Source organism: Camelus ferus, chromosome 31, assembly GCF_009834535.1.
Source record: "Camelus ferus isolate YT-003-E chromosome 31, BCGSAC_Cfer_1.0, whole genome shotgun sequence".
Taxonomy (NCBI): Eukaryota; Metazoa; Chordata; class Mammalia; order Artiodactyla; family Camelidae; genus Camelus; species Camelus ferus.
In genome coordinates, this window is record NC_045726.1 from 13,813,694 (window position 1) to 13,836,069 (window position 22,376).

General features: G+C 59.3%; 2 protein-coding genes across 5 annotated transcripts; both read right to left on the reverse strand.

Annotated features, from left to right (window-relative positions):
- Positions 1-410: 410 nt before the first annotated feature.
- On the reverse strand, positions 411-5,733 carry C31H8orf58 (chromosome 31 C8orf58 homolog). Its single transcript, XM_032470927.1, has 7 exons — positions 4,852-5,733; positions 3,204-3,715; positions 2,788-2,916; positions 2,524-2,641; positions 2,283-2,395; positions 1,976-2,058; positions 411-1,314 (listed from the first exon to the last, which is right to left on the reverse strand). The coding sequence occupies exons 1-7, from the start codon at positions 4,898-4,900 to the stop codon at positions 1,203-1,205; spliced, it is 1,116 nt and encodes a 371-aa protein (XP_032326818.1). The 5' UTR covers positions 4,901-5,733; the 3' UTR covers positions 411-1,202.
- Positions 5,734-6,102: 369 nt separating this feature from the next.
- PDLIM2 (PDZ and LIM domain 2) lies at positions 6,103-21,894 on the reverse strand. 4 transcript variants are annotated; one of them, XM_032470931.1, is made up of 10 exons: positions 21,746-21,894; positions 19,794-19,888; positions 18,931-19,082; positions 16,792-16,861; positions 16,530-16,681; positions 16,303-16,381; positions 12,577-12,671; positions 12,205-12,350; positions 10,497-10,614; positions 6,103-9,450 (listed from the first exon to the last, which is right to left on the reverse strand). In XM_032470931.1, exons 2-10 carry the CDS (start codon positions 19,884-19,886, stop codon positions 9,273-9,275), a joined length of 1,083 nt encoding a protein of 360 aa, XP_032326822.1. In that variant the 5' UTR covers positions 19,887-19,888; positions 21,746-21,894; the 3' UTR covers positions 6,103-9,272. The 4 variants fall into 4 exon arrangements, with proteins under 4 accessions (XP_032326822.1, XP_032326820.1, XP_032326819.1 ...); XM_032470929.1 differs by lacking the exon at positions 21,746-21,894 and adding an exon at positions 21,333-21,561; XM_032470928.1 differs by lacking the exon at positions 21,746-21,894 and adding an exon at positions 21,348-21,560.
- Between the last annotated feature and the right edge of the window lie 482 nt (positions 21,895-22,376).

Below are 22,376 nucleotides of genomic sequence, written 5' to 3' on the forward strand. Positions count from 1 at the left end.
AGCTGACGGCACCCCCCCCACACACACACACACACACCTCCCATCCTTTGGGTGCAGGAGAAGAGACTTCCCCCTTTCTCAATTAACAAAGAGATAGGAACCTAAGAGGCTATAGTAAGATAAGCCTCCAAAATATTTAGGTATATATTTACAAAGAGTTCTCATGGTAATTTCCTTTAGTCCTCACATCAACCCCTGGGAGACAAGCAGGGCAGGAATTAGTGTCCTAATTCTCAGATATGAAACCTGAGAGACTTCAGTGAAATGACGTGCTCAAAGTCTTGCCACTAATCACTGGCCATTTTACTCCCGGTTGGCAACCCCAGTTCCCCCTTTTCCTCTGACCTTCCATCATCCCTCCAGTCTAGCCTCCCTCCAACACCCTTCCTATTCATTTAACATTCACAAAGCATGTTGAGACAGTTTAATCTCATTTTATCCCCATAACAAGCCTGTGAGGTAGGTAGGGCAGACATCATTACACCACTTGGGAGACAAGTGAGAAGCTAGGGCTCAGAAAAGTTAAGGGATTTTTCTCAAGGTCTAAAGGTAGTATGGGCCTCTGGTTTCAGCTGTGATATGGAAAGGCTAGTAAAGAGTACAGCAGCTGAGAACAGACCTTGAAGAATACTCTGCTGTTCCCTATGTTGTCCTTGACTCTCCCATCCCTGGTGCAGTCTTCAGGGGCAAGTATTCAGTGCAGAGGCACCCACCCTCCTCTGTCCTGGGGCTGTCCACACAAGTATATGGAGGAAAACAGGACTCCAGATCAGTTACTGCCCACTCAGGAATGAAGGTCAGTTCCATCGTTCTGCAGTTACCTCACCCCAAAAACCAACTCTGTGACTGCATGATTCCAGAGAGGTGGTTGGTTCCAGCCAGCTCACCACACTGACAGTCCCACAGATATACATCACTTTGCATAAATACACATCTGCAACACACTGGGCCCCGACAGATCACCATGATGAACATACTCCATGGATGATAGATAAATAAGTTAGTTCACATTGCCTAAGCCCAGAGATTTCTGGCAACTGGGGAGGAGCCTGGGAGCTGCCACATCTTGGGGCCTCTCAGGGACCCAGGCTCAGAGAGAAGGGCAAGTGTCAGCATCTTTTCCAGGCAGTGCCCACAACAGGGCAAAGGGCGAGGAAGAAGGCTCCCTCCCACCCGGGGTCACATCCCAGCACCAGGAGGTCTCAGTGCACAGAAAGGTTTTTTGTTCTTTGCTTCTTAACTGCTAACGATGGCATAAAGGTCTTCCGGGGGGGGTGGCATGGAGGCCTTTCACGGAGGCCCCCTGATGCAGTCCTGTGGAGAAAGAAAGGCATCAGATTAGAAGAAACAAAGGTAACGATGACCCCAGAGATGGCCCAGCTTTGTGAGGGGCTACGGATGTTAACTGACACGGAGAATCATTCAGTATAGACCCCCAGCGCCCACTCCCACTGTGGAATCCTATGTGCCCTCCTTGCTTTCCTGGGGAAACCTAGGGAGGTGACTTAAATTTCAGCTTTGAGGGATGAGGGCTTGCTAGACTGATGTGAGGATTTCCCATATTCTGGTTCTGGCTCTGCCACTGACTCACCATGTGGCCTCAGGAAAATGACTTCCCTCCCCAGCCCAGTCCTCAGCCTCTTCATCTGTACATGGGGCACTTTAACTACTTTCTGTTTCTTCCAGGCACCCTCTCCAAGACCATGCCTCTTAAATTTTGCAGGTTGGGGAAGAGTATAGCTCAGTGGTAAAGCGCATGCTTAGCATGCACAGGGTCCTGAGTTCAATCCCCAGTACCTCCATTAAACAATAGGTAAACAATAAATAAACCTAATTACCTCGCCCCTTCAGAACCAAAACGACAACAACAACAACAAAATTTTTGCAGAGACAAGAACAGCCAGCAACACAATCTCAGCATCCTAGTTCATCAAGCTCTCCCACTGCACCTCCTGGGCTGGGCCATGGGACTCACCTGGGGGCAGGGCTGTCAGGAAGGGCAGCGGGTTCAGCAGGTCGAGGGCTCCTCCATCTGATCCGGTTGAGAAGGACCTTGACCTTGTTTCAGTGGGAGAGATCCCACTGAGCAGAGGGTGAAAGGATTGCCCATATCCCCCCTACACAACATACCCCAGACCAAGCTCCCAGAGAGCTATCACCACAGCCAGGAAAAGTCACCTGCTCCAAATAGGAAGCCTCTCATTTCAGGGGATCCACACATCCCAACCACACCCCACCCCCACCTCATCCTTCACCTGCCCCAGCATATATCCCTCACCTACCCTGTGTCCCTGGGAGGATGAGAAGGTGTGAGCTTGCTCTGCTGGGGCCTCTGACAGCCTGGGAGGGCTGGGGCTGGGGACCCCTGCCTTTGGGGGTGAAGCTGTTTTTGCTCCTTCAGGAAGAGAATCAGGTTACCCAAGGCCAGGAACAGGAAGGAACCCCTCAAGCCCAGGGCTCAGGGGGTCTGCCTGTGGGGCCCTGGGCAGGCAGGATGCAGAGGGAGACACAGCAGTCCCTCACCTGTCTTCTCAGTCTGGCTGAGCCGCTCCCACGGCTCATGGACCTCACTGCCTGGGGCATGAGAGGATGGAGATGAAGGGGCCACAGCTGACTCCTCTGACTCCTCCTCTTCAGGATCCTGTGCACAAGAGAAATGGGCTCTCCAGGCCTGGCTAGAGGGCTGAGGCTCTTCTGAAAGGAGTCCTGGTTCCAGGGATCTCATCTCTCCTCCGCTTCCCCACTCAGCTGCCCTCCTGCTGGCCTGAGCGCCCACGGCTCACTCACCCCAGCCCTCCGAGTCTGCAGCTGCAGGTAGAGCTGCTGGAGCCTCGCCGTCTGCTCCAACACTAGGCACAGGTGTTCCAGGTAGCGAAGACCCTGCCCCGGGAGGCAGGCCTGGGCTTCAGGCCTCACCTGTGGGAGAGACTTCTGAACTCAACCAGAGTCCCACCCTGAGGGGCCAGCAGACGGAGGCAGAGCAAGAAGAGGAACACACACCCAGCTGGCCTCCCCATGCCCAGCCAGGCACCATGCCAGGCAGGCCCCAGACCTGCCCGCCTCCACACAGCTGGGAGTGTGTGGAGGTAAGAAGCTCTCACACAGCTCATCAAATAGGGGCAAGGAATGGCCCACCCTGAGAGCTCCAGAGAGAACAGGTTGGGGGGCCCATCTCCATCCCACTCTTGAGAGTTGGCACTCACCACCTCTGCTTCTTCCAGGCCTGCCTCTAGGTCACTCTCTGCCTCAGTGGCCTCCTGTCCCCCTGCTCCAAAAAGGGGCTTTTCACACTCAGGCTGGCAGGGCGGGCTCAGGGAGCGGTAGTGTTGTGACAAGCTGGCAGGGGAAGTCGGGAGCTGGCGGGACCGCTCCAGCACCTGCTCCAGCTTACGGCTGGCCAGAAGCCGGCTTTTGTGGGTAGGATCCTCCACAGCCCCAAGAGCCAGGGCCTCAGGGCTACCCATGGGCTCAAAGGTCAGAGAGTCTTGAGAAAGCCCCCGTGAGGTGGCTGGGGAGCTGTCCCCAGCCGCCATCTCCACTCCTGAGTCCTGGGAGGCCAGTTTGAGAAGCGGCACCTGCCTTTCAAGACCTCTCAGCTTGCCACCTCCCTCCCAGGAGTCTGACAAGTACCCTGGAGCAGCATCCGGGATCGGTCTGTAGGTGCTGGTGACTCCAGGCACTAGGCAGCCACGTGCCGGGTCCTCGCCAGTGACATCTGCAAGGAGAGTCAGCCATCAGGCATCGGCAGGCTGCCCCCAACACCCCCAGCATTCCTGGCAGCTGGTGGCATTCTGCAGGGAGGAGTGTCCTGGGCCAGAGGTGATGGGAGGAGACTGGTCGGTCACTGCCCCACCCAGATCTCTCCCCAGCCCTGGCTAGGAGATGACAGAATGGGGTTCCCTTTAAAACAATAATTAGCGATCAGCTCCTGGGATAGTCTATCTTCCTTCGAGGAGGTTAGCACTTTCTTCCCGGGAACCCTTGTGCTCCAGCCCTTGGAGTCAGCCTAAGACCTCTGAGCCATAATCCGGGAGCCAAAGCCTCGTCAACTGCTCCCAAAGTGGAGTATGAATGTGCCCCCGCCTCAGGGAGACAGGGAAGGACGCAAGGAGGGAAGGCCAGGTCTAAACTGGCATCAAGAGGCAAGAGGAGGCCCATCCTGGAGTTCCTGGGGAGGGTAATAAAAATAACAATGACTGTAACCATCTGGGGCTTTTGTTCTTTTAAGTAAGAAACAGAAGAGATTTTGTGGAGAGTTGAAAAGAAAAACTTTAGACGGAAGAAGATGGGGAGGAGCAGCAGCAGCCTTATCACCCCTTGAATGTCACCTCTCCTACCACCCCCCTGTGCCAGGCTCTGCAACGATCCGGATGCCCTCATCGTAAAGATGCAGAAACTGAAACTGGACAGGATGGAGGGCTGCCTTCGTCTCCCAGCCCGCCAAACGGGAGAGCTGGATGCCAAACCAGGCCCCTTTGGGCAAGGAAGTCGGCCAGGAAGTCCACCCCTGCGCGGCTCCTTTGGAAAGGGGTCCGCCGCCGCCGAGGGAACTTTCCGGAACTGCAGGCTGGGGCAGGGGCCGGGCGGAGAAGCATCCAGACCGGGAATTAGAGGGAAGTGGACTCGGAGGGAGTGGGGACAGAGGTGATGGCCGGTTTAACGACAAGGGTGTCCAATGTGCAAGGCGCGATGCCTCGGCCCTTCCGAGGGGAGGTGGTGAGGAGGGCGCCGGGAGATCCGGGACCGCGGGCGGGCTGCTGCGGGGCGGGGCGGGGGGCGCAGACCCGGGCCGGGGCGCGGGAGGCGGCTCCGGGGCAGAGGCCCCGGTGGGCCCGGGGGTGGGCGACTCACCCCGGCCGCCGAGCGGCTCCACGGCGAAGACGCGCCGCCGGCCCAGCATGGCCCCGGTCCGGCCCCTACACGGCACCTCGGCCGCGGCGCTCCCGGCCGGCGTCCCCGCGCCGCCGCTGTCGGGCGGGCGGGCGTCTGGGCTCAAGCGTCCCAACCCGGCTGGGTGCGGCCCGGGGACACTCCCAGCGGGAGCCGGGGGAGGGCGGGGCGAGAGCGGGGGAGGGATGCGCAGGTGAGCGGGGGGGCGGGGGGGCCCCCAGTGCCGACGAGGGGCGGGCCCCGCTCTGCTGTGCTTCGCGCCCCCAGCCGAGGAGCGGGGACCCCAGCCTGGGGACGCCCCGCCCTCGGTTCACCAGCCGTCGGTCTTCCTGCCGCCGAAACGAAACCGGGCGAGGGTGAGGGTTGGGGGTGGCTGCGACCGGACGGGAGCGCGGAAGGACGTGGAAGCCGCACGTGCTGGCGGCGGGAACAGGGGTGAATTGGACGTCAGCGTCCTCGCGCTCCCAGCTGTGTCCCTTGAAGCAAGTCACTCAGCCTCTCAGAAACCTGGTGCGATCGGAGGGGGAAGCGATTCCCACCACCGGGAAATCCTTTCCAACAACTTCAGAGAGCCTTGTGTCCTGGGCCAGATCTCAGTCCCCTCCTCGGCCCAAATCTCTTCCTCACTCGGATTCCCTAAAGCTGAGGTGGGGGGGACTTCAGGATCTGGGGAAGTGAGCCTGGCCGGTGAGCAGGCCGGAGGCGGTGAACAGGTCAACACTTCCCTGTCCCCACCCCCACCGTCTTTTGGTCCCTGGGATAACACCACCCCCAACCCTGAAAGGAGGCTGTGTGCCCAGGCAGCTGCTGAAAGGGAGGCAGCCTGGTAACCAGATGGGCTGGTGGCCTCTTAAGGTGACGGGGCTGGGAAAATCCCAGCAGGACCCAAATTCCCTGGAGGAGATAAGGGAGCTGGTGGAAGTGCAAACTAGCACCTGGGCCTCTGGGGGAGAGGCTGGAGTTGGGATCCTTAGAAGCAAGATTCTAACTTTATAAGATGGGGAAACTGAGGCCTACAGCCAAGACTGGGGAAGAATGAGCCAAGTGCCTGAATTACCAGCCATCTCTTAACACCTTGATTTTCAGGCCAAGCCCTTCCCTCCTAGCCAAGGGTCCTCTGGTTTGCCCCTCTCCCAACCCTATTCTCCTGGACAGCACCCCCCACCCCATTCCCCTTTCCCAGGTACAGAGAGGGAAACCGAGATTGCCCCGCCAGGAGAAATTGCTTTATTCAAATCCGACAGGCCCTGCAGATCCCACCCTGGGCCTCTCCGGAGAGGAGGGGAGGAGGGCTGGCCGGTCAGGTGGCTTCCTCCCTACAAAGTGAGAGGGTGGGAGGTAAAGGGAGGGAGACTTTGCCAGATCTTGTCCTGAATTTGGAGAATGTGGGGCCAGATTCCAAGCAGTCTCCGTGGTGACTCTGGGGCAGGAAGGCATCTGGAGCAGGAAGCCCGGCCAGCAGGAATGCGGCGTCTCAGCATGAGGCTCAGTGTGGGCTCAAACCACACACATACACAACGCACACTCCCCTCTGGGCCACTACCCCTCCGTGTGCAGATATGCTGGAGCCCTCCAGTGACTGGGATCCCCCTTGCCAGGGGCTACATGCTGCCCTCTCATTTACCTTCTGCTGCCCTGACTGGCAGCCCCGTGCCCAGAGCTAGGCCAGGTCTTCACTGCCCAGAGGGTCCTGTGGCCTGCATGACCCCCTCTGCAGTCCCTTCTTCATCCTGCCTTCCACTGGAGGAGAACCATCTTCCTTTGAGGAATAGAAGGGGCCACACAGCTGTCCCGCTCACTGCGTACTCAAGGAGGGAGCGGCTGCTGTGAGTTCCTGAGACACACGGCAGCCCCAGCAAAGTCACCCCTCAGGCTGAGGCCAGGGATGCCCACTGCTCTCAGCCTCCATGGGGAAGTCCCAGCTTCAGGAAGCACATTTCCTGCAAGCTCAGCACCGAGCTAAGCATCATGGGAGGAAGGGTAAATCCTAGAGCCTGGGGCAGCTCCTGCCAGACTAAGATGGCTGGAAGCTGTGGGGACCTCCCTTGTGGCTGGAAGGCTGCCTCTGGGGATGGGGGTCAAAAACACCCCAGGGTAAGCCAGAAATCCAGGACTCAGGCTCTTTTTTCCATCCTCAGCCTAATAACCCCAGCTTCGGAAGAAGTGGAAGAAGTTCGCCCCCAAGCTGGGGCTGGCTGCAAAGAGCTCTGATGTTGAAACCCTCGGGCCCCAGGGAGGAGAGCTGGCTGCCACAATTAGAGAGGTGGATTTTACCTTGAACTCATCCAGCCATGGAAAGGCATTCAACAACTCACTGGCCTGCCTGTTTCACATGTGTCCACTCCCCATTTGTTCTCCATTCCTTAGAGCACTGCTCGGCCTGCATGGTTATTACAGGTGGGGATCTGACTGTATCAATATTCCAGCCCACCCTTTTTCAACCTGTCACTTCCCTGCTGAAAATTTTCAAAGTGTCCCCAGAACTTCAAGGTGAAGTTCAAACCATATCTTCCAGCATTCAAGGCTCCCATCTTCCTTTCCAATCTTATCTCAGTTTCCCCTTCAGCTGCTGCCCTAAACTGAGCACCCCACTTGCACTCACCCCCTCACTCTGCATTTCTCTCCTGCATCTGTCCATGTCTTGTTCATCCTCTCACACCCACGGCCCCTGCTCTGAACTCTCAGGACGCTCCTGTGTGTTCCACACAAGCTCTTTGTGCTCGCTACCATGTAGCTTTATTTCACTCATGCCAGCTCAGTCACTGCCAGGTGACTAGTGTCTTTAGGAAGAAAGAAAAGTGCTCTCTCTACTTCCACTGTGCCAGGACCCACGAATTTAAGTAGGGGTGAATCAATCCCCTTTTGTGAGCATTCTCCCCGCCAAAGGCTATGCCTAACACTAGGTGGCGCCAAGGAGCCCATCCCACTTGGGACCAGACTTTCTGACCTGACAGCTCCTGAACCAGACACCCTTGATCTTTCCTATGAAAATAAAGGCAGCCATTCAGGCAAAAGGTGAAACAATTACATCAAGGTGTAAATTATGTCCTGGTGCCTGAGGAGGCAGCACACAGTCTCCACCAAGATTCCTTCCAAAAATAGACATCACAAAGTCACCCACTGAAGCCCAGCTTTGATCTTTCCCTCAGGCTGACTGGGGGACAGGGTGGGTCTCGGGCCCCCAGCAGCACCCATTCCCCTTTCTGACATGGCCTCTGGGATTAGGACTGGGGATTATGGGTGAATCAAGCCAAAAATCTGGCAGGGGGCCACTGCCACCAATGAAGTCAGCTGGAGCTCCCAGGGAAGGGGCAGGCAGACCATCCCCGGCTTGGAGGCGAGGCCCATGGTGGGTGGTGGTCCTCAGGGAGGGTGCACTGCTGGGTTGGCCCTCCCAGGCAAGGCTAACTTGCAACCCTGTCCAAGGTTATTTCTGGGGGTGATCTTTCTCAAATGGGTGCAGACAGCCTCAGGTGAGTACAGGAAGTCGTCCAGATGTGGCCTCCTCTCCTGCCCACCCAGCTCCTCTGGGTAAGGCAGCAGGGGTCCTGGTAGCATCCACACCTGGTAGAGTGAGGGGCACATCACGCCAGCCCAGCTGGTGCCTGCGGAGCATGACTGTCTCCCCGAGACGGGCCTGGACAGAAGGGGGCTCCGAGCCTGCCTCCTGTTTACTGCCGGCCCTGTAGCATCCCTGTCCCTCTCCAGGCTCCCTCTACCAGGGACCATCCCAACAGAACAGGTATCTTTACAAAAAGGCCCGGGAAGAGCTCAGTGGTAGAGTGTGTGCTTAACATGCGCAAGGTCCTGGGTTCAATCCCCAGTGCCTCCATTAGAAAAAATAATAAATGTCTAAATAAAGGAGCAAGCCCCTTCGGTAGGGGATGTCACCTGGTGAAGCATCTGGTAGGGCAGGGAGTTTGAGGCAGGGGGAATCAAGAGGAAAAAATTACCTATATAAAGACTCTACCCAGTGGTAGGGAAGAGGCTCATCCCCAGGAGCTGGGTCAGGGGAGGAGAGAAAAGAGGGGCACCTACTTTATTTTGTCCATGCTTAGTATATATTTATAGTGCTCCTATGTTGAAAACTTTACACAGTGAATACCTGGAGCGTCTGGCCCACCCCTCTCCTAGATATTTATCTCCACCTAACAACCTGCTCAACCCCTATGGCACAAAGACGCCCAATGCAGTGCCCACTTCAGACTTCGGTGCAGAGCCTGTCCAGCAGGGGGAAGGAAGTGAGAGTATCCAAGCAGAGGCACAGCACAGGCAGGTCCTTGTCCCAGCGAGGAGGAAGGGAACCCACCAACCCCCATCGCCTTCCCATGCCAACTGCACAGCCCTGGCGTGGAGGTGCCCGCAGAGTGGAGGGCGGGCACTCAGGCCTGGGAGCTGAGGGTCAGGGGTGTGGAGTAGCGCTGGCGGGCGTGCTTCTCACAGTACAGCTCATCCCCCACCCAAAAGTGCCCGCGCATCTTCAGGTTCAGCCCACAGTCGGCGCAGGTGTAGCAGCCGGGATGGCGGTACCGCCCCTCCTGGATGCGCACAGCCTGATTCCTGCGGGGACAGAAAGGGGAGAGCCATCAGCCTTGGGCGGACAGGAGGGAGGGATGAGAACACCAGGCACAATGCCACCACTCCCATTCTCAGGGACCCTGATTCCCAGCCCAGAGTCAGGACCCAGGAAGCTCCCCAAATCTCAGATACTCAACTCCCCAAGCCTGCCTTCGGCAATCTTGCTTTAACAAGCACCCCCGGCTCTGGAACCCCAATCAAAACAAAGTCATTCCTCCCCACTACACAGGCACACAAGCACCATCCTGCATCTTCTGGAATGGAGCAAAGTGTGGTCCCAGGTGCCAGGACCCACAGCATTGCATCACCTGGGGACGAACCGGGAATGCAGATTCTGGGGCCAGGGACCTCCTGCAGAGGAAACTCTGGAGGTGCAGCCCTGCTATCCCTCTAGCAATCCCTCTGCTCTTTGAGAACCACCATCCAGGACCCCTTCCTTGAGTCTGCACAGCAGCGGTGGACAGTGTCCCATTCTGCAGATGAAACACTGAGTCCCACAGAGGCTAAGGATTTGCCTAAAGTGAGTCATCTGATCCTCAACACTGCATGTAAGAAATTCATTGGGGGGTGGGGGGAGGCGTGGGCGGTATTCAATTTTCCAAAGACCGTGGCTGCATTATGATGCCACCCACTGAGAAAATGGACCTACCTCTGGAAAATTAATCCTGTTCGGCAGTGGTTGGGGGGGGGCGGGGTAAGAGCAAGATTTTCCAGGAGGAGGTACCTCATCCAGAGGCAGATCTCCAGAGGCTCTGAGATTGTTGGAGAGAAATTAGAAGCAATAGCATTTCCACCTCCTCCAGGGAGGAGGGGTTAGAAATCCAGGAGGAGGCGATGCAGCAGGAAGAAGCCAGCACAGGCATGTAAGAAGGCTGAGATAACCCCTGTGGCCCATCACAAATCCACTGTGGCGATGCTGCCCCCAGGTTCCTGGCTAATCGGTCCACACAGGCCCCTCCTGGGCGCATCCTGGGCCCTGCCCCCGACCCTGCAGGGTGGGCACCGCCTCCCAGGCCACCAACACTCACGCGATGCTGGCGCTGCACTTCTCACACGTGTGGAGCTTGGGTGGGGTGGCCAGGGCCCTGGAGGTGGGCAGGGCGGACTGGGGACTCAGTGAGCTGGGCACGAAGGCAGGCATGCCACCTGGGGGCGGGGCAGGGGTGACAGACATGTCAGAGCTTGTCCAGCACCCAGGCTGTATTTTTCAAGCCCATTCCACCTCCCCCAACATAGTTCCGCAGACTCCCGGTGTCAAAGGCGCATTTCCAAGCGGACCTCTAAAGTAACCCCGGGTGTGAGAGTGGGTAATGCAGGAAGGAAGTGATCGCGCCAGATCCTTGGCTGAGGCCGGTCAAGTGCAGGACACACGGTGGAGGCCGAGTCAGCCCGAGCTCAGACAACCCGAGCAGTGTCTGCTCAGTGCCCAGCACGTCAGGCCACGCAGGCATTTCCGCTCCCATGATCCAGTCATGGTGATGTTACTAGACGGTAATAATAGGTAATAACAGCACCGCAAGACCTCTGCACGGTTTTCAGAGGGCTTTTATGTGCATTATTGCACCTGAGCCTTCAAAAGACGCTAAGATGAAGGTTTGGTCCCTGTCTCACCGCCAAGGACGCGGAAACTCCAGTGGTGAAGTCACCACCCGTCTGTGCTCCCCTCCTTCCCTCCCTGACCCCTCCCAGGGCCTGCTGAGGCCTTGTCATGATGGACAAGATTTGCACCAGACCTTCCACCCTGTCTCCCTTACCTTTGCGAACACCCCCGGGAGCTAACCATCAGAGTTGCAGCCACCTGGTGCTGGTGATGCTGCCAATCAGATAATTCTGACTGTCCCAGCCTCTCTCTCCCAGGAACCACTGCCCAGGCCAGGCCTTCTCATCTCTTCCCTGGGCGAGGGCGGTGCCCCCACCCCACACCAAGACACACACACACACACACACACACACACACACACACACACACACACACACACAAACTCCGTACTGTAGCACCATCTACTTTCTTGGGGGCTGGGCAGTACTCTGCCCCAATACAGAGTTCCTCGGGGCAGACGTGGGTCCTGCCCCACTTTGATCGCCACATTGCACACGTCTGGTCCACCAGACGGGTCAGCCAGCATCTGTCGAGTGAACAGCTTAACAGCTGGCAGGAACCCATCTCTCTATTGCTCACTTCGGTACATCACACACCTTCTGGCGCTATTTAACCAGCCCTCCTGGGTTGGGACACTCCTCAGCCTGGCACGGGAGGCCTCACAGCCGGGACTTAACCTCCAAGGCCACCCTCCAAGCAGCCAGGTCCCACGGCTCTCTTGCTCCCACACCCAAAGCCCTCTGGCTCCAGCCTCCGCATTCCACACTGCTCCCTGCCACTGTCTTCAGGCTGACTGTTAAAGTCTTGATCTTTCTTCCTAGGGCCAAGTCAGACCTTCTTCCTCCATGAAGCCCTCCTTGGAGACCCAGTCCCCACCGCCCACCATCGTTCCCCTGCCACTTTCCTGATCCGAGGCGGTACCTCTGGGGGCACCCCTGGTCACCCCTACCAGACTGTAAGCTCCCTTAGCACAGGGACTGTGGCTTCTACAAGTCAGTACCTGCTCCCAGGATGAGCACTTAACTACTAATTTAATAACATGGCAGGGTTCCCGGTGTGTCCTCGGGGGACGTAGGTCAGTGTTCTGGGGTGTCCTGGGGGAACTTTCTTCCCCATCCAAGCCCCCGGGGTCTCACCTCTCTCTTCAGCCTCCAGGGCCTCCTGCAATAGCCGAAAGGAGCTGGACTGCCGGGGGGGCAGCCGCGCCTCACGATTTTCCTGCAGCATCTTGAAGACTTCTGAGTCCTCTCTTAGGAGATGGCTTTCCCCTTCAGAGGCCACACTGCGGGGGTGGGAAGGAGGCAGTCAGGAGTGAGAGCCCCGTTCCCGGGGGTTAGGACAAGCATGAAGGCAGAGAAAGAGTGTCCCAGGGTGGGGTGGGGGGTTCTGGAGACCAGAGGAAAGCCATCTGGGCTTAGAGAGCTGGGAGCCCCCCTCCCCCTCCAGGAAGCCTGTCTGTCTCCAGGCCCACCAAGATCCCACCCCGACCCTGCCAGAACCACTGGTACCTGAGCCTGGGGCTGGAAGAACGGGGACCTGGGGAAGGCAGTGGCGGTGGCGGCAGCACCAGCACAGCCGAGTCGCCAGCGGGGCCGAGGCCGGCCTTCGGGAAGGAGAGGCACCAGGGGAGGAGTCAGCGGTGGGGCCTTTGGCCAGCACACCCTTCTGGGCTGCCAAGCCCGGCTGTTCCCCAGACCCAACAGCAGAGGGCCCCCAGCCCTCGCTGACCAGCAGGCCCCCTGTGAGGGGCCATCACCCCCACCCTGCCCACAGAGCCAGGGAGCCATCAACTGCCTGCAACTGCTCCTGCTCGGTCCCAGCAGGAAGGGAGGCCAATCCGGGGCTCTGGAAGGGTGAGGGTTCTGCCCTAAGTGGATCGGGCAAGGGGCAGAATGTGGACCAGTGCGCAGGGCCACCAGGCGTGTTCCTCTGCCGTCTCACGCCATGTGTTTGCAAAGATGTTGAACACTGGGGCCTGATGGGCACAACAAGCAGAGACAAAGTAAGCTGACCGTTGTGCTGAGAGGGAAAGGAAACATAAAGGGCCAAGATCCCTCCTGAAGTCAGAGCTGGTCCCTTCCCAGAAACGGCCAGGGTCTGGGCTGACCAGCTTCTCCCGGCCGCCCTGGGAGGTCTGATCCTGCCCCACGGAGCCTGGGGGAGCCAGGTCCTTTCTGGGTCCACAGCCCAGCAGCAGGGCCCCCTGTCGGGTGCACACCGTCCACCTCGGGCTCTTACACCCGCTGTCCACCTGGAAAGCTTGCCTTCAGCCTCACCATTCACTCTGCTTTCTGGCCCGCACCTCTGCACCCTCCCCTGGTCCGCTTCCTCTCTCTTGGCATCCGCAGGGGAAGGAGAGCCTCAGAGACAATCAGGACGGCCACGGTGCACCGGGCTGAGGGCACAGCTTCCAGAAAAGCCAAATGCCCTCTATTTTAAAACTTGAGTTGGGGGTGAATTAGGGTCAAGCAGGAAAACATTCTTAAGCTTAAAACAGAAACTTCAGAGTCTTAAGAAAACAGCCCTAGACCCTTACCCCACTGGCCCTCTTGCACCAGCCTGCATTCTTCCGCTCTCGGGCTTCTACAGGTAAGGAGACTAAGGGTCAGCAGGGCAAAGCGACTAGTCCAAGCCACGCAGGGAGTGAGAGGCAGGGCTGGAGTCCACGGCTTGGTGCCTGGCCAGTGCCACGCAGTCAACTGATGGTGAGATGGTTGCCTCAGGAAGGACAGCCAGCACCAGGTCCTTAAGAACAATGTCCCATCTCACTGTCCTAGACCAGCATGTGCCCTGCACGAGGGCTGAAATCCACCCCGGCTCCCTTCGCAAGTACCTCCTCATGCCAGCCAAAGGGAGAGGGGCCGTTTTCACTTCTCATCTGCTCATCAAGCTGTGTGCCTGCCTGGAGTGGGCAACTTCCAGTTTCCAGAAGGGCACGGTAAGGACTGGTGGTGTCCCATGCCTTGGGCTCCATGTAGCTTTGGCCAGCTCAGAAGCCAGCAGCAGCCTGGGCCGGGGGCACCCTGCCCCCTTCCTCCTGCCAGACCACCTCACCCGCCCCAGTAACTCCCTTACTGGGAGCAGCTGCATCTTCCCGCTTCCTCTTCCCGCTTCCTCCCTCCCCTACTCCCTCCTGCCTCCCTCCCAGTCACATAGGGACACCTGCCTTCACACGGAAGCGACCTTTCATCTGCAGGTCCAGAAAAGCTGCTCACTTGCCCATCAAGAACTCATCTCTAGCCAACACCTCTCAAAATGTGTTTGGAGGATGCTAATAAGGGAGTGGCAGGGGAGGGGGGAATGCCAGGAGAAATTCTGCAGTTAAACAAGTTTAGGAAATGAATAAAATTAAATGCATTTCTTTCTCACAGGACTTTGTAGAGCCTTTAAGGGGCTCACGTGCGCACTGACTCCCAAGAGGGAGCTTGGAACTCCGTGACTCCGAAACCATCTGACCACAGCCTCGTTTGTAGGCCAGAATGCAAGCTTCCCTGGGTTAGGAATTTCTCTGTGTTTCCACCAATGCGTCCCCAGAGCCTAGGAGGGTGCTTGACACAAAACAGCCACTCCATCAATATTGCAGGAATGACCACAGGCCTCAGGGTCAAAGAAGGGAATTCAGGGCATCGAGTCTGACCCTGAGGCCCAGAGAGTGGAAGGGGGCCTGATCCAAAGTGACACAGCAGAGGTGGGACTAACCCAGACCTCCCTGCCACCCTGCCCAGGACTCCTCTTTGCACCGTGTGGGTGGTCCTCCAATCTTTGTGTGCAGCGGATCCCTGAGGGCTTCTTAAAACTCAGATTGGAGTCCCCACCCCAGCCCCATACCCCTGTGTCTGATTCAGTAAGTCTAGGCTGGGGCCTGAAAATACGCATTTCTAACAAGTTCCAAGGTTCTGCTGCTGGTTTGAGAGCCACTCCCAGTACCACCCGCCTCTCCCCTTTGCCCCGGTTTCAGACACCGGGTGGGAGGAGGCCAGGGTGGACCAAGTTCTTCCCAGCTGACCTCAGCCCAGAGCTCTCCCAGAGAAGGCCCCCAGGCTCAAACATGCCAGGTCTTGCTAGAACCATGGCTTTCCCATCTCCAGCGCTCGGTGTTCTCTGATCTAAAACCTACCCTACCCTACCTCTGACATCCAGCAAAATTCCTGCCGAAGCCTCCCCAGGCCACCCCAGCCCACACTCATCTGTCCCCTCCCAGAACGCCTCCTGCTTTTATAATTAAGACCATACTGCTGTTCGGTGCTTAATTGTTCCAAATTGTTTCGCATGTTTATTTTATCTCTACAACTACATTTTAAATTCTTTAAATACTGGATCTCATGGAATACATGCATCTCTATGCCCTCATTGCCTGGAGGGCCACTGGGGGCCCCCTACACTGCAGCAGGTCACCAGGGAGCCCCTATTATGCAGCCCCCAGAGGACCCGGCTCCTTCCTTCTCCAGAGCCCCCAGTTTCCAGTACCGTCCCCCAGACATCTCCAAAGGCTCTGCTTTCTGGAATGCAGACTCAACCCGAGGTAGGATTCCAGCAGCTGGGCCACATCCCTTTCACCCCAAAGGCTGGACATGCCCCCACTAACTCTGCCCCCAGCAGCTGTGACCCAGGACTGTGGGCTGCCTCACTCCCTCACCTCCCCACCCCCGCCCTTAGCGAAGAGAAACACCACCAAAGGGCTGTCACTCGTGGACAGTGGGACCTGGCAGGGGGTCCAGGGGAAAGGGCAGGGAGGAGGGGCAGACAGAGAGTAAGCCAAGCGCAGCTGGAAGCAGAACCACAGGCCCGCTGGTGGTTCTGGGGCTGAGTCAGAAGAGGAAGATGGGGCATGGGGGATGGGAGTTGGGGGCGGGCATGGGGCTTGGAATGGGGCGGAATGTGTTCAAGAGATGCAGTCAGAGCCAAAGGGAATAATCCCAACAACAGCAGCAAAACTATTTCGGTCCTGGCCCAAGAGAAACACTTGGGAAGGGAGGAAGCCAGCAGCAAGGGGGAGGCGGCGGCGAGTGGGGGTGTGAGAGGTAGAAGGCCACCTGGGACTGGCCAGGCTGGGCTGGTGCTGCGAGGCTGACCCACCAACGGACTGATGGCCTCCGGGCTCAGGAGAGGAGCGTGCCCGTTGCTAGGAGACCAAGGTGCTGGCTGCCCAGGTGGGAGCAGCCTCCTGCAGCCCCACGGGCACCACTAGCAACTGGCCACGTCGGAGGCTCTTTCCTTCCTGGAGGAACCCTTACCTGTCGGCTTCCGGGGCGACCCCCATAGGACAAGTGGTCCTCAGCAGCGAGTCCCGGGGAGTGGGTCAGGCTCTGGAAACTGAAGTGGGGAGAAGGACGTGTGCCAGGGCCCCCTTCGACTGCCCCAAGGAAACACAAGTGACCCCCGGGGCCCCCTAAACCCAGCTACAGAGGCTTTGAGGCTGGGCCTGAACTTGGTGGCCAGGGCGTCCACTCCCTGCGCTCACCTGTGACTGGTCACAGCCTCTCCAGTGAGGGCGTGTGGGCTGCTGGTGGGCAGGGTAGAGAAGGGGCTGCCTGGCCGGGGGCTGAGGGAGGCCGGGCTGGAGCAAGGTGACCGCAGGGAGGACTGGCTGTCTATGTGCGTTCTCCTGGGGCCCTGTGGAGAGAGGGGCCAGGAAGAGCTGGGGAGGGGACCTCCCCCAGTCCTTGCCCCTCAGGCCCCACCTCACTACTCCCGTGGCGCTCCCAGCAGGAGGCACATCCTACCTGGAAGCGAGTGGCCAGCACCTCCACGGAGCTTTCCCCATTGGTCTGCCCGGGAGAGGCAGCCTGGGACCTGAGGAGAGGACAGAGGGAGGCGAGGGTCACCGGGGTCCTGGAACCCCATCAAGATGCAGATCCCAGCTGTCCCCACACTGGGGTCTTAAGATTAGGAAAAAGTTCAAAACATGCAGACATCAAGCAGCCAACTTTTAACTTTGCCAAATTCACAACAAACAACTATCATCAACAGCCACCATCATTTCTTAAAAAAAGAAAAGGACAGTGTAGAACCAAGAAAGAGAAAGGATGTAATTTCAGCAAAAAGTTCAATAAATTCAGTTTTATTAAAAACTTCTCACATTATCACCCCTACCCCTGCCTCGCCTTTCTTTTCTTTTCTTTTTTTGCATTTTGTCCACTCTTTCACTGGTCAGCACCAGTTTATAGGCCAGTTTGGCTGGAGGTTGCTGATGAGGTATAAATAATCCTTTATCTTTCACTCCTGGAGAAACTGAAGCCCAGAAATTGCCCAAATTCCTAAAGACCGACAATGGCTGGGCCAGCTGACCCTGTCCCCAGCCAGAGGCCTGTCCCCACCAGCTCCGCTGCTGACAGTGGAAATACCTCTGAGAGATTCACTCCCTGCCCCTTCTGAAGACCTCTCCCCCATAAAACAAGGGGTGGAGACAGTCCCCTTCCTGAAGGACCTGGAGAAGGAGGTGGCCCAGCTCCCCCACCCCATCACCAAGGTTCTTCCTCCCCTGCCCCCCAGGGACCCTCCTCCAAAGCCCTTCCCAGTAGAACCTGGCTGGAGCCTAAACAGGAGGCCACTGGAGGGCTGGGAGCTGGCTGAGGGTGAGGAATGAGCCCACCGTGTCCCATACCCACTACACCATTCCTGGGTGTCTGGCCACTTCCAGAGAGGTCAGCAGAAACCTCAGACACCACATACCACGCCAGCCACAGCCTCCCAGGGGAGAGTGTGGGGCCAGAGTGAGGGGAGCTTAAGCTTTGGCTCCTCCCGCCCAGAGCCCTGCTTCCTGCCTGGGACTTCTGAGTGCCTGAGAGGTCTCCTGGGAGTGCAGTTCTAGGAGGTTAGGAGGAGTTTGGGCAAAAGCAAGGAGATGGGGAGCCTTGACCTGCCCAATGTGGAGCCAGAGGCCTGGGGGTACTACGCCAAGCCCGCCTCCCTGATGGGGCTGCGTCCCTTCAAGAGGGACCTGAGAGGGAGTGACGGTGTCAGCAGCTCCCTGCCCCTCCCCCGCCCCACTCTGCAGCTTCTTGTAGGTTTTGGTCCCCTTCCCAGATGCCATGAGCTATTCTCCACCCTCCTCCTCTGGGTCCCACTCCTGCAAACACTCATGAGCCTGAGTGGCATGAGGCAGTCACTGAAGGGGCGGGGGCTGCGAGAGCACCTGAGCGTCGTAGGAGCCAGCTTCTGCAGCACTGTGGGGCGGTGGGGCTGAGGTGAGGGCCTGGAGCCCAGGCCCAGAGGGAGGCTGGCTGTGGGGGCGGGGCGTAAGTGCAGGAGGTACTCAGCTCAGGTTCAAGCCCCCGCCCAGCGGGCTCTCCTGGCTGGGGGATCTCCCAGCATTCCAGTCTTGTGACTCACTGGGATGCCCCACCCCGGGGAGCCACCTGTCCCCCTCCCGACCCAGACCTCCAGGCTGAAGCCTCAGGAGCTTGGGAATCGGCCTCCACCAGCAGGGCCCCGACAGGCAATGGGGAGCAATGGAGGGGCTCTGTGGGAAGTGAGCCCCCAGACTCCTCACCCCCTCCAGGATCTGAACAAAGGCCCTCCCCTCTCCTCTTGGAGGCAGGAGCTCTGGAGACCCAGCCTTACGCACACCTTTCTCCTCTTCAGCCCACTTCATGTCCACGCCCTGTACCCCACACACTTGGGAACCAGTCAAACTCGGGAGTCCAGGTGGCTGATGCCAGCCTGCCCTGCCAGTGACAGCACGCCCAGCTGGGCACAGCCCACCCTGCTGCAACCCCAGAGCCCAGGACCTTCTCACAGACAAGCCATAAGGGCTGGGAAGGCCAGGTTGAGGCCAAGGGCCGGAGGTGAGTGGCCACTGTGCAGTGGGCTGGCAGAGGGCAGAAGAATGCTGGCAGGCCCAGCAGAGGTGGAGGGCCTACCGGTCCAGCTGCAGCCTCAGGGGTGAGGGGCTCTGGCGGATCTTGCTCTGGGCCTCGGCATGAAGCATGCCCTCTGCACTCTCCCCATTGATGGCTACAATAATGTCACCAGGCCGGAGGTCAGCAGCCTCAGCCTTGCCCCTCTCGGTTACCTGTAGGGGAGGAGAATCAGGCAGTCAGAGGTGACACTCGGTAAGGATGGAGGAGAAGAGATTTCCCTGTCCTGCCCAAGAAACACAGAAGCTGGTCTGAACCAGGCTGGCCTGCCACCCCCCCCCCCCTTCAACATCTCTCTCCCTGCCCACTGGTGTCCACCCAGCTAATCAGTTAATCCCCTCCAAAAGCTGGAGTGTTGGCCCCCCTGCCCCCGACCCCAGCACTGGCATTCCAACGGTGCCTCTCAAAGAATGTGAAATGACAGAATTTCAGGAACTGTGCTTGGAAACACTTTTGGACAGAGAGCCCTGCCCATGCAAATCAAATCATGCAGGTGCTGCCTGCGGGCAGGCCCCCTGTATGAACACTCCGGCCTGGGCCTGGGTCAAGGGCAAGGTGCCAAGAGCTCAGAGCTCCTGTTTTAGTATCCACCCAAAATGGCTGCCAGCAGGTATGGGGTTGGTGACCCAGGAGAAATGAGCAGGCCCTGCACTTGGCCCAGCTCCCTTTCACTCCCTAGAAGCCTGTTCCTGAAGTGGCCACCACATCCCGATGGTAACGGGGCCCCAGCCCTCCCCCAGCCAACCAACCCAGAAGCAGGCCTCTGTTTCAGAACAAAAAAAGAGAAAGGTGTCTGTGAGGCCTCGGTGGACAGGGCAGACCCTGACTTTGGAGGTACCTCCCGATCTCCCAGAACTAGCCCTTACCTTGGTCACTATGATAGGCGTGTGGAAATCCCTGCCCCCGGAGATGCGGAAGCCCCAGGGCGCTGGCCCCACCACATCCACTGTCAGCGCCATACCTGATGAAGAAAGCATGGAGAGATGGAGCCTGCCCCTTGCTCCCCAAGGGATGCTGTGAGGTGGCAAGAGAAGGGGGTGACAGGTCCTTGGAGCAGCCAGTCAGGGGCTGGAGGGGGTGTGGAGGAGGGTAGAGGAAGTGACTCCCTCCCGCATGCCCCAGTTTCACTTCCCCCCACCCTGGGAAGTCAGGACTCTGAGTTCCCCCTTTCCGTCTTCAGCAGAGTGGCTCCCTGGAGGCAGGTTGTCGGGGTGCTAGACAGGAGCTTGCTGAGAACAAGGGACCGGCAAGGCTGGCAGGTGGTAGATGTCAGCATTTCCTCCCTGTCCCCTCCTCCACCATCAGGGCTAAGTCCCACTAGTGCTTGCTTCCTGTCCCCAAAACCGACAGCACAAGGTACTTCCTCTCTGCTCTGGGGGAGGGCAGCGCTGTGGGAACAAAAGTGACAGCACAGAAGAGGGTGGCACTGTCACAGTCTTTCAAGTAGTTGGCTGGTTGTGGGGAGAGCATCTGGCTGAGTGAGGCCAGGGTCTTCCAAAGGGCCTCCTGACTGCCCGCCCGACCCCCTGGTGATGTGGTCCAGGCCAGGGAGACTGGGCTTCCCACCTCCCCCAGGGGCCTGCTGCTCTCTGAACAGCTCCAGCAAGAAGGCCAGTCTTATCTGCCAAGCTGGGCACACCCACCCCAGAGTGCTGGCCAGCAGGGCGAGCTGACTGATGCTGCCTGCGAGCCAGGGCCACAGGCCCCCCATCCACTGCCCCTCTGCTGCGCACGGGAATGTCCCTGTGGACTAGGCCCTTATAGGATTTCCTGAACCTCTCGTTCTGGAGTCAGGAGCCAACCCAGGCAGGAAGCTGCAGTGCCAGGCTGGGCCACCACCCTACCCGGCACCCACTCTGGGGCCGCCCCTCAGGAGGCCCAGCTACTACAAGTGGTACTGGACTCAGTCAGGGACACTGGGGACACTTCCCGAGTTTAGGAGCCTGGGGAAGGGGCGCCCACCTGGGCGAGCGGGGTTGTCTGCCCTCTTCCCGGCCCTTTGGCTTCCCCTTTTGCCCAGGCCCAGCCTTGTCCCTGCCGCAGGCCCCAGATCTGCGCTGGCGGCTCGCAGATGCCTCAGATTCCCAGACCTTTGAGCCGGCCAGTGGACTCCGCGCCGGGGGCCGCCGGGAGGTGCGCAGCCCGTCGGCCCGGCTCGCCCGGTTCCGGCGCCTTCTAAGCTCCGAGGCCAAAATACCTGCGGGCCGGGGGCTGGAGGAGGAGCGCCCGGGACGGGAAAGCCCAGCTGGCGGGGGGCGCCGGCCGCAAGCGAGGCTGCGGGGAGCGGCGGGGAGCGGAGGAGAGGTCCGGGCGCCAAGGGGGCCGCGGGCACGCAGAGCCGGGACGGTGCCCGGGGCCAGGGAGGCCGCCGGCCGTGAGGACGGCGCGCAGGTGGGCGCGCTCACCTGGCTCCCGCTCACCTGTCGGGCTGGGCGGTCAGGCCCGGGAGGGAAGGAAAAGGAAGGAGGGAGGCGAGGAGACGCCACCGCTCCCGCCGCCGCCGCCGCCGCCGTCTGCCCGACTCTGGGGAGAGCCCGCCCGGGGCTCCGGGACCTGCCTCCGCCCATGTGATCCCGGGGCCGCCCCTGCCGCCGCCCCTGGCCGGGGAAGCCGCCTCCTCCGCGCAGCCCAGCCCGGGCGCAGCCACCTGGCCCGCGCCCGCCGGGGGGAGCGGGGGCTGCTCTCTCAAGAGCCCCCTAGAGGCCACGGCTGTCCTCCCCGGGGTGTCCCCATCCTCTCGAGTGCAGGGGAGGCGTTCCGGTGACGGGCACCAGCCCCACTTCGCAGACGGCTGAGGCTGCCGCCCCCTTAAGCTCACCTAGGCTGCCCGCGCCCACGCCTCCTTCAAAGGGCTCCTTAGTACCCCTCACCCCCAGCCCAGGGCCGGGGCGGAGGTCCAGCTGGGTCTGTCTGCGGTCCGCCCGGCTCCTCCGCCCACTCCAGGCTCTGACGCTGGAGCAGATGCAGCCCCGACACCCACAAATCCCAAACCAGGGGCCGCCCCTCCGCCTTCCTGTCGGGCCAGCTTGCTCTCTGGGCGGTGGCAGCGGGTCGCTGCGGTTCTTTTGGCTGCGCGGCGCTTCCTGCCCGAGATGAACCCCAAGCCTGCTCCACTCAGGGCTATAAGCCAGGCCCAGGAGGCGGTTCGAAGACAGGATACTCCCGGCTGGAGGTGACCTGGCCCCCTCCGGGGCCACACAGGTCCCTCTCCCTTGTGGGCTGGAGCTCTCCCCTCACCTCCTCTGCTGCCCTGCCGGAGGTCCTCTAGTCCCAACAGGCACCACTGGTCCTGGTCCCCCGTGCCCCCAGCCCTCTGTCAACCACCTGGAACCCAGGCCTCAGAGATTAGGAGAGGACAGCCAAAGAGAGGCCCCAGGTGCCAGCGTAGAACCATCTGGCAAGTGGTTTCCCCAGAACCAAACCTGGCAACCCTCAGCCCAGGGACTTCA

Excerpts from the sequence above, each read along its gene's own strand:
- C31H8orf58 (XM_032470927.1), bottom strand. The coding sequence starts at position 4,900 with ATGCTGGGCCGGCGGCGCGTCTTCGCCGTGGAGCCGCTCGGCGGCCGG. Across the intron at positions 3,716-4,851 it reads GGAGCCGCTCGGCGGCCGGG|ATGTCACTGGCGAGGACCCG; the intron begins GTGAGTCGCCCA and ends CTCTCCTTGCAG. Across the intron at positions 1,315-1,975 it reads CCTGACAGCCCTGCCCCCAG|GACTGCATCAGGGGGCCTCC; the intron begins GTGAGTCCCATG and ends CTTTCTCCACAG.
- PDLIM2 (XM_032470931.1), bottom strand. The coding sequence starts at position 19,886 with ATGGCGCTGACAGTGGATGTGGTGGGGCCAGCGCCCTGGGGCTTCCGC. Across the intron at positions 16,682-16,791 it reads TGCTGGCCACTCGCTTCCAG|GGCCCCAGGAGAACGCACAT; the intron begins GTAGGATGTGCC and ends CTCTCTCCACAG. Across the intron at positions 10,615-12,204 it reads CCTGGAGGCTGAAGAGAGAG|GTGGCATGCCTGCCTTCGTG; the intron begins GTGAGACCCCGG and ends CCCCGCCCCCAG.